This window comes from Marmota monax, unplaced genomic scaffold (genome assembly GCF_021218885.2).
Source record: "Marmota monax isolate L192 unplaced genomic scaffold, Marmota_monax_Labrador192_F-V1.1 WCK01_AAM20220418_F8-fsc00108, whole genome shotgun sequence".
Lineage (NCBI taxonomy): Eukaryota > Metazoa > Chordata > Mammalia > Rodentia > Sciuridae > Marmota > Marmota monax.
In genome coordinates this window covers 3,093,752-3,107,411 of record NW_026694593.1, presented here as the reverse complement: position 1 = coordinate 3,107,411, position 13,660 = coordinate 3,093,752, and the positions used below count along the sequence as shown (strand labels likewise).

Here is a 13,660-nt window from a genome sequence, read left to right as displayed (position 1 = left end):
GCCCCCGGAAGATTCTGCTAGTACAAAAAACTAAAACAGGTGTCATTAGCTTCGGGACCAGGCCACGGGTGAAAGCTGGGAGGACCTTTGAAAGGCAGTTAGTTGCTAATAATTTGAATGACAGCCAAAAAAAAATTGTTCCTGCAGCTGGAGAAAAGGGAGACCCTGTTAGGTAGCGGTGAGATGTCTGGCAACACCATCATCTGGTGTTGATGGGGAATAGAAAAGGCACCTGATAACGTTTCTAGATCCCTGGCAAGAAGACTTTAGACAGAAGAGTGAAGTTGCCTGTCTGACTCTTCTGGCTGCCTTTGATTAAAAATGAGAAGAGAGAGCTGAAGTGAACAAGGACCTATTTTGTTTTTTAGCAGAATTTAGAGGAAATACTGAGGTCCCATTGGAGTTTTTCCAGCCAGCAAAAGTGTCTCAAAGTCAGAAAGGGTCTCAGGGCAAAGGTCAACTCCAGGGCTCTGCCTGTGAAGGGGTCTCAAGGTAAGACTGAAATCAAAGGTGAGGCCTTTTCGTGAGACCTCAGAAAGATTTAAGGGGAACTTCCTAAGTTTTCTCAAATAAAAAATACAGCTTCTAGTAATTTGATTTATTTATATTTTTATTTTATTTATTTACTTATTTGCAGTACTGTGGATTAAACCCAGGGGCTCCTTACCAGTAAGCTAGGTTCCCAGCCTTTTGAGACAGGGTCTGGCTAAATTGCCCAGGGTAGGCTTGAACGCTCCATCCTCCTGCCTCAGCCTCCCAAGTCACCAGGATTACAGGTTTACACCACTGCACCCACCGTTTTGGCTTCTAGTACTTTTAGAAGTGTGCCACTTGGACCGTTGCAGAGAAGGGCTTTTAAGGGTCTTAAGAACATTCTCTCACAGCACCCTGACACTCAGCCTAAGGTAAAAAGAGATCCGACTCAAAGAGATTTGTAGCTGTGGCTTTCATCTAATTATAAATTGGTGCACAGGGAGTCCACAATATTTTTAAAGGAATTGTATCATCTTGGAAAGAAAGGAACAGAGAAAACTCGAGAGAGAGAGAGTTTTGAGTCTCCAGCCTTTTATAGGGAAGAAATAGAGGGAGCTACTTACCTATAAAACAGACATTTCTCTCTCTTCTCATCCCCATCCCAAGTATTGAAGATGAACTCAGGGACACTCTACCACTGAGCCTATATTCACAGCCCTTTGTATTTTTTATTTTGAGACAGGGTCTTGCCCAATTACCCAAGCTGTCCTTGAACTTGGGATCCTCCTGCCTCAGCCTCTCCCCAAGTAGCCGGAATTACAGGTGTTCACCACCATGACCAGCCCAGACATTTCTTATGGAAAAAAAAGAGTTGACTCAGAACATGAAGCCAAGAGCCAGGATCCAAGAGAACCATGTATAGAGAGTAGCAAGCACTGGGCTCTATCAAGGAACTGATGACCTGTGTGTGACTCATTTCAGAACTGCATAAACCATGCCCAGCTAATCAGAACTTTCAAATGATCCACCCCAATTTCCAATACCAAGTGCATGAGACATCCTAAATGAGACCCATTAGCTAAACCCAGGCTAGCCACAGAACCATTAGAGACAACCAATTTGTGTTTTAAGGCACCATACAGTGGGTTGGTTCATTGTACATCGACAGGTAACCCATAAAGCATCTCTGAGCCACTGAGCCAAACATGACCTACCTATCCAGACTGCTTATTGTGTGAGGCATTAAAATGCTGATTTATTTATGACATTACTAGTCAGGCTCTCTGTATGTAAACTAAATACATCACTAACTGGTAGAGCATTTGGTAACTAAAAGTAGAATCTAGCAAGGAAAAGAACATAAAATGTGAAATTGGATAAAGACCACAAAGAAAACCATATGAAGACTGGAAGGTTGGTAACCCTTGTTATGACATGTCAAAGCGTCGGGTCAAAGTGTCACCTGATGTGCCTTAGGATGCAGAACCTGTGGCAACCTGGCCTATGGTTTTAGAGAAAATGGTAGGGGAACAAAAAGAATTTTGGCAGGAGCTAGCTCCCTAGGAGCTTTTAGCAGAGATCAACAGGGGAGGAATGAACTCAAAATAGAGCTAGCCAATCTGGAAGCAGATGTGAAAATAAGTATAGCTTTTATGAAAATAAGTACGCCGCCTAGGGCCTACAATCTGACAGAGAGTCCTCAAAAATGAATCTTGGCAGGGCTGCTTAGGCTAATTCATGTCTCCCACCAGCTTCTAGGCCTACTCCTTGCTCACGGTATTGAAGTCTGTCCTTTGTTCTGAGGTTAGACACTTCTGGGTTGGAACTGAACTTTTCTTTTTATGAGATGTTAGGAATGGTCAATGGTATTTGCCTTTTTAAAAAATATCTTTATTTGGCAAAATAAAATGTTGAAAAAATATTTTGATTCCCAGATTTTTATTGGTGTCTGAAATCTCAAAACGAGGGCCGAAGGCACAGCTCTGACCTGGAGAGTCAAGGTGCGGAACGGGGTGGGATAGGAAGCCCCCAGTTCCCAGCACTTTAACTGAACCAGCCAAGTGACCGGGCAGCACTGAGCAATGAGAGTATTATCAACAAATAAAAATCTTTATTGAGTACAAAATTAAAAGGGATAGAGAGTCCTCCTGAACCCAAGAGATTGGTGGCCCAAGTCCTGAGTTCGTCCTCAGGGCCGGTCTGGGTAGCCCTGGAAGAAGTCATTGCACATGATGGAAATGAGGGCCAAGAAAACAGCATACTCCTGGAAGTCCACCTGCTGGTCGCTGTTCTCATCGAGGTTGCCCATCAGCTTCTTCAGCCCCTCCTCATCCACCTTCTCCTGAAAGCAGGAAGGACTGGGGTCATGGCCAGGCTGGCTCCTGCCCCACTCCGCACCAAAGCCACAGCCAGAACCATGCCCCCAAGCCAGGGCCCAGCGCTCCCTCCACTGGCTGCCAGGTACGTGGTGGGCAGGGAGACCCCGCAAGCTACAACACGCATCCAGTGAGCCAGACAGCTGGACCCTCTTGGTGAAGGTCTCCCACACACCCTCCTGGGGGTAGGGGGATGCTGGACACACCTCTAAGTGCCCATCGGCTCTAACCCCCACTGTAGCCCAACCAGGTGGATATCATGACCCCATTTTGCTAAGAGGACACAGGCTTTCTGCTCCCCCAAATCAGCATGGGATTCAGAAAAAGCAAATGCTCTTTATACAACCAAAATGATTCGGAAATTGAAGGAAGGGAGGAAGGGACGGACGGAGGGAGAGAGGGAGGGAGGACGGAAGGACAGACCTGCCTCATATGGTCAAAGCCGGAGACCTGACTTTACCGTTAGTCAGTACCAGGGCAGCAATGGGGAAATGACTGCATTTCTCTGCAAAATGTCCCAGAGTGCATGTCTTTGCTGCGTTATTCTGTCTACATGCCCTCTTGGTTTGGCACGTAAATATGGAAAATAAGAGAAGAGGAGAGTACACAGGCTAGCTGTGTGATCTTGGGCCAGTCACTTTCCCTCTCTGGGCTTTGAGTTGCTCAACTCTCCAGTGAAGAGGATTGACAGATGGACTCTGAGGGTCCCAACAGCACACAGTTCTCAAGAATGCTGCAGGGGACAGCCATAAACAGAATGCTCACACCCGGGCCTTGTTCCCACTCCAGTGAAACCAAGAAGCCAAAGTCGTGGTGGGAACCCTCGACCCCACCCTGGCCTCTGCATCAGCAGGCACCACAGGAGTGAAGAGGCAGAGACTTACCCTGCACCCCGCCCCGCGCCCCCACGACCCAACCCACCCTCCCAGCCTGCCCCCCTCACCCCTACGAAGCTAGGCAGCTCCTTCTGCAGAAGTTCCTTCATCTCCCCTTTACTCAGCTTGAACTTGTCTCCCTCTTGGCCAGAGTACTTGTGGAAGGTAGCGACCATCACCTCCAGCACCTGCTCCAGGGGACTGGACATCTTGGACCTGGGGCGGTAGAAGTAGCAATGATGTTGATGTCACCGAGACACCTGGGGCCACAGCCCAGCCAGCAGGAGCCACTTCTGCCCTGGGCCCCCCCCCCCTACTTCACCAAGCCCCTCTGTAAGTGGGGGCCCCATCTCGCCCTCACAATGTGGCTCCCGTGGGCAAGGGTCGTGCCGACAACTGGCATGAGGGCAGATGCTGAACCTTCCCCGTGTCCCCCAAGGGCACAGTCACACTAGGAACACCTCTGAGGGCAGGGCTCCCCCTCTTGAGTGTCTTGGGAAGGGAACTAACAGGGTGACCAGAGCCGTGCCAAGCTCCGGGGAGCACAGGTGTGCACAGGGCTGGCCGGTGGCTCCCTGCACCACCGGGCAATAGCCATGGCTCCCGGAAGTCTGAGGCTCCCTCCAGGGGTCTCTTCTGCCTTGGGCCAGGGCTGCCAACTGCCTGGGAGCCTCTGTGGCAGGGATATTGCCTCCCTCTGACCAGGGGCTCTCGGAGACGAGGACGTGTCTCCTTGCTCACCCGAGACCCTCAGTCCTGGAGCGCTGTGTGTGCTGGCAAGACACGGGCAGGGCAGGGGCCACCGAATGCCCCCACCATGAAGGACCTTGCTGGGATTAGAATTAAAGAAACTAAACATTTCGTGCCTTGGGATCCAGGTAGAATCTGGGGTCACAAGGATGGACCTCAGAGGGCATTTTCCATTTGCCACTGAGAATGCTGAGGTCAGCCTGCAAAGTCAGGCAGGTCCCAGCGCAAGGCCAGAGGAGCTGTCCTGGAGGCAGGGAAAGCCCTGGCCCCGCGGCCAGCCCCGCCCGCCAGCCTGCCCTCACCTAGGTGAGGGACCATGGGGAGCAGCCAGCCGGGCAGAGCGATGCCGCTGTTCCAGGCCAGAACCCGGGGTGGGGCCATGTGTCGGAGACCCCTGCTTCTTGTTCCTCAGCCTTACGAAGGATTAGCCAGGACTTTGCAAAAACAAAACCAACTCAGAATTCTCGTTAAAGCACCCCTCACACACATATCAGCTGCCCTTGGGCTAGACCCCCGAAGAAGGACTCCTACAGAATAACAGGCCCCGACCAGGAGACCCGAGGGAAGGCCTCGGATAACCCCCAAACTGAGACCTCCCGGAAGAACCTGGAGAAAGACCCCTCAATCTGACTCACAGAGGGTCCCCCCAAGTGGCTCAAGGCCAATCCCACCGAGGAAATCAGACAGAGAGCTATGGACACAAGGGTCGAGTCGGAGACGTACTCACCAGATGGGGTGGCAGAGACCCAGGAGGGAACAAAGCGCCAGGCACTCGGGAAGGGGTTTATATGTCAGTCCCACAGCCTCAGACTTAGCGCGTTCAGGAAACAGAACCTGTTCTGGCCTGACTGCCCCACAGCCTGGCCTCCTGCCACCCCACTCACCCTGTGCTGCCCCCTTCCTCCCAGAGATTGCTGGGTCCTCCACCAGCTGGAGGAGGGCCCCCCCGCCAGCTAAGGGCAGCCCCTGAGCCCACCCAGGGCAGGGCAGCTAGAGGGAGATGTCATGGGAAAGGGGCAACATGGGTCAGGGGTCAGAGGCTGCTCGGCCTGGTTCTCATGATGTGCCTGTGAGTCACAGCTCGCTCAGCCGCCTTGGTGACCCAGAGTAGGCGGGAAATTCGCAGCCCCAAGGTCATGTGCATGCATGTGTGTGCATGTTTATGTGTGTGTGTGTGTGAGCATGTGTGAGAGAGAAGCCGACCAGCGCTGCCCTTAGAAAGCTGGGGACCAGAGAAGGCATCTGGGCGGCATCAAGAGGAGGAGGTCAATGCTGACTTCAAGAAGTGAAAGAAATAAATTTTTGTTTGTTTGTTTGTTTGTTTGGTACCAAGGATTGAACCCAGGTGCACTTGACCACTGAGCCACATCCCCAGACCTTTCCATTTTGAGACAGGGTCTTGCTAAGTTGCTTAGGGCCTCACTGAATGGCTGAGGCTGGCTTTGAACTTGCAATCCTCCTGCCTCAGCCTCCTGAGCCACTGGGATTACAGGCGTGAGCCACCGCACCCCACCTAAAATTACTTCTAATGTAACTTTAAGGTAACAAAGTGATTGGGTGCGATTAAAAATACCTCACAGTGAGAAATGGGGATTGCTGTGCATGCAGCCTCAGTTAAAGTGGAGCAAACATCTGTGTGGAGCACAAGGGAGCCCCCTGGAGGGGTCCAGGCAGAACAGGAAAACCCTAGGCTCCTCTTCTCCAGCTTGGAGAGGTGGGGGAGTGGGTGGGGAAGACAACCCTACCTGAAGCTGGAAAGAGGGAGTTGGGTAGTGTCCCCAGCCAGGAGGCCAGGCCTGAAGCAGAGGCCCAGCCACATCCTCCCTCACCACCCCCAACTCCCCGCCTGCCCTCTCCAAGCCCAGAGAAGGGTGAGCACTGTGGCCTTCAAGCCAGCCCAGGGGAGAGGTTTTTAGGAAAGATTCAGCTTCACACCACCCCTCCCAGGGCACCCACCTCCTGCACTCTGTGTACCCTAAACCTAGTTGGGCACCGCCCTTCCTGTCGGCCTAGCTCCCCTCCCCACTCCAGATGTCGAACAGATTTTCCCTTCCCCCAACCCCCCAACCCCCCCCCTTGGTGACTCACCCGTGGTTCCAGACCCAGATGCCCAGGCAGTGACTCAGCGGCACGCCCTACTCCCCCAGCGCCAGGGCAGCAGCGGCCGGAAAACCCGGGCCAAAGTACTGGCATGGAGACCCTCCACTGAAGGACCCAGGTCTAGATATGGATGGTGGCACCGCACAGCCAGAGCAGACCAGAGCAGAGAGGTCAGACCCGAGCCGGGCTCGTCCTTCCTGGGGGCCACTGTGAGACTTAGGGGTCAAGGGGAGCAGGGAGATGAAGTGGGTTAGGATGAGGGCAAATGGGACGTGGTGCACAGCCATTGTTCCATCTCATGGGGGCTTCAGAGGGTCCCTCCCTACTCAAACTGCACCGGCTCTTCCATAGGGCCAGCAGCGAGGTGCTCCACACTCCGGTCCCCCCTGCTTTCCCACCTCCCTGATGATGCCCAGCTGCCTTGCTCACTGAGCACGTCCAGGGCTGGACACACCTGCCGTGACCCAGACCCTTGGCTGATGACATCGCTTTGCTCAGAATGTACCCCCACACACACCCACATTACGTCCCCTTCTGCCAAGATCCCTTCTCCCCTTCACAGAGCCTTCCCAGGCCCAGCCAGATTCGGTTTCCACCTGTTCTGTCCCACACAGAGCCTTCGGGAGCACTCCCAGCTACACCGAGTCTTTTGTGTACCTGTTTTCTTTTGCCCTCCACGCTCATGGTGAGCTCACCAAGCAGGGCCTGGGCCTGATTCATTTCTGCATGAGCCAAGGGTCTCACCCACACCAGGTGCTAAGCAGGTGTTTACGACCGCTGAATGGCAATGAGGGTCACTGGGGGGTGGCATCTAGGAGCCAGGAGGTCAGGGAGTTGTTCTCACCACCTGAGGTCACACCACTGATGACACTAGCAAATAATAACGTCTCCTCTGGGTCCCAGGAGTGGAACTGAGGCATCAGGCTGGAAAATAGAGCTTCAGAGAGCTACAACCCCCTGAGGAGTGACCACAGGAAACGTCCCATCACGGGGACCAGCTGAGGAGCACAGCAAACTCCCTGGTGGGGCGGGATGGGGACAGGAGGCTACAGAGAGAGACAAAGAGGCAGTCATGGAAAAAGAGAGAAAGAGAGAGGGTAAGGAGGGGAATGAACCTAGGGATGCTTAACCACTCAGCCACATCCCCAGTCCTTTTACATTTTTATTTTGAGACAGAGTCTTGCTGAGGGGTTGAGGCTGGCCTCATATACAGGTCCCTTCCAGTGGGAAAGAGAAGTTGGGGGAAAGGCCAAACAAAACGGAATGGGGCCGGAGTGACTGGTTTGGAACCAGAAGGGGGAGGGGGCTATCAGGAGTCCCTGCATGGGGAGCCTTGTCCATAGCCGGGTGTCTCCCCTCAGGAACTGAAGCCAGAATTGTGCCCACCCAATGGCGATGCTTTGCGTCTGTGAAAATCAGACTCACTTGCCACCAGCTTGCTGTGTGACCTCAAGCAATCGTTCCCCCACGGCGGGACAGGTCTGTTGGATGAATGAGAGGCCTGAGCCTGATCCTGTTCCAACATTCTCCACTTCTCTGCAGGCAGAGAAGCAGGACACAGGCAGGCAGCGGGGATGCCCAGGGCAAGGATGCCCAGCTGGAGAAACTGGACCTTCGCATTCCATCCACGCCCTGGTCGTGCTCCGAGTGGCACAAGTGTTGCACCGGCGGCCGGCTTGCTTTTGCCCGACCGGCTCATGCCCCCTGGTGGTGGCGACCTGTCATTGTCATTGCAGCGCTGGTCTCGGCTTCCGACTTCCCCACCGCTTCTCCCTCTGGTGGCCAGCCCTTCCCAGGCCCTGCTCCTGACTCAGCCTGGACCAAGCCGCGCTGATTCACCTCCAAGGAGCCTTCCCACACCCACACCTGCCTGGCTTCAAAGGAGTTTCCTAGCAGTTCCTGCTGAGAAGCCCAGGTGGGCTGAGATTCCCCAGAAATCATTTCAAGTGCTGAGAGATAGTGGGTCACAGTGCATGGGCCTGTGGTCCCAGCAACTCAGGAGGCTGAGGCAGGAGGATCACAAGTTCGAGGCCAGCCACGACTCAGTGAGACCCTAAGCAACTCAGTGAGACTCTGTCTCTAAATAAAATACAAAATAGGGCTGGGGATGTGGCTCAATGGTGGAGTGCCCTTGAGTTCCATCCCCAGTACCCACCTGCCCATACCCAAGAAGAGATAATCACTCCAGAGTCACAGGGAACTTTTGATAAAGAGGAATTGATAGTAAAGTAACAAAGTCTGGATGTCTATGGAGCCTGTGTTCCAACCCTTCCCAGGACAGCATCACAAACTGGGAAGTGCCACTCAAAAAAAAAATGGCTTCTAAAGCGAAGAATATTGAAGTTGAAAATAAAAATAAGTGGTCTGCTGTCCCACTAGACAAGTTGGAACCTATGGCTCATATACAGGTCCCTTCCAGTGGGAAAGGGCTGTCCAGAAATTTCACATTTCTCATAGGGTGACCCACATTAAAGACCTCACTGAAAAATACCACATATCCCTTCTGGCAACAGCTCTTCCTATTCTAAAATTGCTAGGTAAAATATTTACCCTGGTAGAAACAGATTCAGAGAATGCTCAGGAAAAAAATGACTCCAAAATACACTGCTGAGCCTTTCAGAGAACTTTCATAGTGTGTGTGTTTCTGCAGCCTGGGGACTGATCCCAGGAATGAACCCACAGGTTAAGCAAGTGCTCCACCATAAGCTACATCCCAGCCCCCTTTTTTTTAAAAGTCATTTATATCATTGATTTTTAATAAACTAGGTAGAAAACTTGCAGAGAAATGATGGTTGTAAGTGTCGACATGCCAACCATGAAGGAAAGAAGTCAGATTTCCTGAACTTTTGGTTCCACTAAAAGAAAAGAGAGTTACTAATTAACTCTCTTCTTATTGTTTCTTCTCTCTCTCTCTCTCTTCTCTCTCTCTCTGTACTAGGGAATGAACCTAGGGATGCTTAACCACTGAGCCACATCCCCAGTCCTTTTACATTTTTATTTTGAGACAGAGTCTTGCTGAGGGGTTGAGGCTGGCCTCAGCTGCCTGAGTTGTGGGGATTACAGGCAGGTGCCACTGTGCCCTACCTAATTAACTCTCTTCTGATGAGAAGATTTTTAAATAAATTTCTTAACACAAATTAGGACAACACATGACTGGAAACTATATTCAATTCACTTTTTCCACAAAACTACTTAGAAATAAAAAATATGCTTATTTTCAAATACCAATTAATCAACACAAGATATATCAAATAGCTATATCATTTGGAATCTTAAAATGGTAACAATTAGCAAATACGTTCACAGCAACAATCATTCAAATATCATTCTCAAACATCAGAGATTTATTACATGTTAGCTGTCTCAGAGTTTTTCAGTGGTAATACATTAAAAATCATACATGTCGGATAAAAGCATCAGTGCGATTATTTTATAATTCAGTTGCAATCAAAATGCTAGCAGGGCCTGTTTTCTCCACACATGCCAAAAATCAGTTTCTATAATGGCAGGATACACTCAAATATTAACTTAGCTATGCTTTCTAAAAATAATTTGTTCAAGAAATATTCTTTCTCCAACTGGGTGTGATGGCACAACTGTAATCCCAGCATTTTAGGAGGCTAAGACAATAGGTTCAAAAGTTTGAGGCCAGCCTCAGCAATACAGCAATATAAAAGGGGTGGTGGGATGTAGCTCAGCAATAAAGGACCCCTAGCTTCAATTCTCAGTACTGAAAAAATATATATGCATTTATTTTTTATTATCTCTCCAGGAACCCCAGTTCATCTCCTTTCTTTTTTATTCTCTTTCAAAATTAGGGACTTGTTTTTAGTAACATTTGAGATCAGTAATTCATTTGCCACTACATTAAACTTAGAGTTTAATGCCTATGTTATCACTAATTAACGAATATTATTTAAAATGAGTCCCACAAAATATGATTTTCTACCCCAAATGTTACAGTCACCTTGTGAATACATTAAAGGATTATTTATTACATTCTGTTGTCACCAAGGAAAATATGCTTTGTAGCTTAAACAAAAACTAGTTCAACTTCAGTATTTCACTGTCATATTAAATCTCCTGGCCTGGAAAAAAATAAAAATAAAAATAAAATCTTTTAAAAGCATGACCTTTTTTCTGGAACATTTCCTGTACCACTAAGCACCAGAATTGGGAACTTGCCGTCTCCCCAACTCACCATTCCTTAGGGAATGTCAGTGTACAAAGGCCCATAGTCCCTGAGTTCTGTCACCTGACATCTGATTCAAGAGAGCCTGGGACGCTTCCAAACTGGCTACCAATTCTTCGTGGCCTCCCCGCAGCCAGAGGCTGACTGCCGTCCCAGCAAGTACATGGGTCTGGGTGTCAGGCAGGCTGGAGTCTCAAGCCAGGCTCCGCCATTTGCCAGAACAGAGAGCCAAGAAAGGACAGTGTCTCCGGTGAAACTAGTGCTAACAGAAATCTACATAAATCAGGGTGATTAACCACCTTCCCAGAAACACCCAGCTTGAGAAATATGTTTTACTGTGTCTTGATAAAGCCAGGGAACTTAGGACAGTCTCAGAAAAAGACTAGAGGCAGTTTCAGAAAAAGCAAGGTGACTCAGAAGTATAAGCGGTGGTTTTTAAAATTATAGGGTATTACTCATGAGGAAGTGATCCCAAGAAAGACATTTTAAAAGATCAACTTGTAATACTAGAAAATGGCTGTGACACAGGGGTTAAGACTTGACTACCATTTCTAATTCTATTAATGGAGATCTTTCGGCTCTAAGACAGAGGTTCAACTCAAGTTCACCAAAACCAAACGGGTGTGGCTGCTACAGGGCATAAGGTCACTGCCATCATTCACCAAATCCATGAACCACACCCTTGAGGGCCAGAACCGGGGACTTAACGCCATTCATTCCTCCATCCGTCATCCATCCATCCTTCTCTCGGGCTGTGTGTCTCTCTTTCCATGTCAGCTTCCCTCTTGCTGTGGCATAGCAGGGCCTCTCTATGCAATGAGGAGCATGATCACCTACCCCTCCAGTTCTGTAAACCCAATATCTCTATGTTAATCAAGGAAGAGTCTGATTGGCTCTGCCGGGTTCACACACTGGGCCATAGGCCAATCCCTGTTTCCAGGGAGACAGAGTGTTATGATTGACTAGTGTGGATTAGAGGCTCATCCCTGCGCCCAAAGGTCTCTGACTAAAGGGAGGGAGCCAGTTACCTCAGCAAGATCACACTCACCACTTAGCTGGGTGTGGTGGCACACACCTTCAATCCCAGCAGCTGCAGAGGCTGAGGCAGAAGGATCCCTAAGCAACTTAGCAAGACCCTGACTCAAAATAAAAAATGAAAAGGGCTGGGGATGTAGTTAAATGATTAAATGCTCCTGAGTTCAATCCCTAGTACATATATATAGATATAGATATAGATATAGATACAGATATATACCCCATGGTGCGTGATCTCACCATTTGAGTGGTACTAGGGAGTGAACTCAGAGGCTCTTTACCAATGAGCCACACTCCCAGTCCCTGTTCATTGTTTATTTGGAGATGAGACCTCACTAAACTGCCCCAGCTGTCCTCAAACTTGTGATCCTCCTGCCTCAGCCTCCTGAGTTGCTGGGATTACCACCACCCAGCTTCTCCCATCATAATTGCCAAAATATCTAGGTCCAGCTTCAAAGACAGTGGAGTTTGGTGGCTTGCTCTAGTCCCGTGTCTCCCCATATGCCGTTTCTTAATAAGAAATCAGTTCCTTACATGGGGAGAGACACACAGGTCATTCAGTTTATCCGTGCAACCCTGTAAGATTATCCACGTCCAGTTCCCCAGCTCTCTATCTACCAGCCAGTCTCTGGCAAGAAACAGAGCTGGTTCCCGGGATGTTTGGGTGCATCATGATGAACAAGACCTAGTGTCTTGGAACCAGATCACCTCTGAGTGAAGTGATGGAGAATGACCTTCTGAACCTGCCCGGTTTCTGTCCAGATAAACATCTGCTCCCGAGAAGGAAGGACAGAAGGCAGGCCGGCAGGAAGAAGCTAACATTTCCAGGGTGCTGACTCTTGGGCATTGTTCTAAGTACTGAGCATAGAGTATCTCATTTGATCCTCCCAGCCACCCTACCATGGGAACAATGTCTATGATTAATTAGATCAGGACACTAAAGCTCGGGATTAAGTGTAGTGCCAGGATTTGAACTCAGATTGGCCTGGCGAGGGAGTGATGAACCCAGCCTAATTCCATGTTAAGATGGGGAGCCATCTCGTCACAAAGCCAGCAAAGTTCATTTCTGTTTTACTGTAAAATACCAAGATTTCTATTTGGCCTGGCCATAATTGGATGTTTTAAACACTTGCTTGGGATTCCTGCCCTTGCTTTGAACTTCCCCATGCCCGGCTCTCCTTGACCAGATGACAACCCTCCCTGAATCCCAGCTGCCCCTGGTTAACTCTGATGTTGGACTGAGTCTGCTGCCCACCTTGAGATGTTAAACAATGTAGATCCTAAACCTGCTGTCAGCCCTTGAATAACACTTGCCAGAACCCTGTCAGCTCCCTGTCAGTTCCCAAGACACGCCCCCCCCCTTTGTAACTTTTTGTGCTATCAAACCTTCTTTTCCCAGATAACTGCTGCCGCTGTAATTTGGTGTGAAGTTGGAGGCGGTGGTCTCTGCATGGCGGAGAGCACCACTCACCCGTCAGTCCTGCAGCTGCTTTGCCCAAGCTTCCTGCCCTGGCCCCTCCCCCTTTCCTCTTCCTCCTCCTTCCTCAACTGAGGCTGAAACTGGTTCTCTACACCTCTCTCGCTTGCTTGCTTCCCTCTGTTTCCTCCCTGCCTCTCTCCCTCATTCTCAGTCTTATACCCCCTCAGTGGAGACCGCTCCTAAAATCAAAGGGTTGGAGACCGCACTCAGCCAGCTCCACCCTCCCAGCCCTCTGCTCTCCTCCCCAACGTGGGCATCCCCTCTGTCCAGCCTGTAGAACCCCGGGTTGACCAAACACCAAGCCAGCCGCAGTCCCCACTGAGCACACGCCAAGAGCCGCTGGATTTTCCGAGGAATCTCACCTGACTGACCTAGGAAT

At 50.1% G+C, this 13,660-nt stretch overlaps 1 protein-coding gene and 1 long non-coding RNA gene across 4 annotated transcripts; one reads left to right on the top strand and one right to left on the bottom strand.

Moving 5' to 3' along the window:
• Nucleotides 1–2,395: 2,395 nt before the first annotated feature.
• On the bottom strand, nucleotides 2,396–13,286 carry S100a2 (S100 calcium binding protein A2). Of its 3 annotated transcripts, none has more exons than XM_046421869.1 (3): nucleotides 13,188–13,286; nucleotides 3,793–3,940; nucleotides 2,396–2,815 (listed from the first exon to the last, which is right to left on the bottom strand). In XM_046421869.1, the coding sequence occupies exons 2-3, from the start codon at nucleotides 3,931–3,933 to the stop codon at nucleotides 2,663–2,665; spliced, it is 294 nt and encodes a 97-aa protein (XP_046277825.1). In that variant the 5' UTR covers nucleotides 3,934–3,940; nucleotides 13,188–13,286; the 3' UTR covers nucleotides 2,396–2,662. The 3 variants fall into 3 exon arrangements, with proteins under 3 accessions (XP_046277825.1, XP_046277826.1, XP_046277824.1); XM_046421870.2 differs by lacking the exon at nucleotides 13,188–13,286 and adding an exon at nucleotides 6,563–6,584; XM_046421868.2 differs by lacking the exon at nucleotides 13,188–13,286 and adding an exon at nucleotides 5,202–5,353.
• Nucleotides 6,596–10,703, top strand: LOC131423300 (uncharacterized). The gene is made up of 3 exons (XR_009224660.1): nucleotides 6,596–6,744; nucleotides 7,478–7,671; nucleotides 8,117–10,703. It is a non-coding gene; the product is annotated as an uncharacterized LOC131423300 (long non-coding RNA).
• Nucleotides 13,287–13,660: the final 374 nt, after the last annotated feature.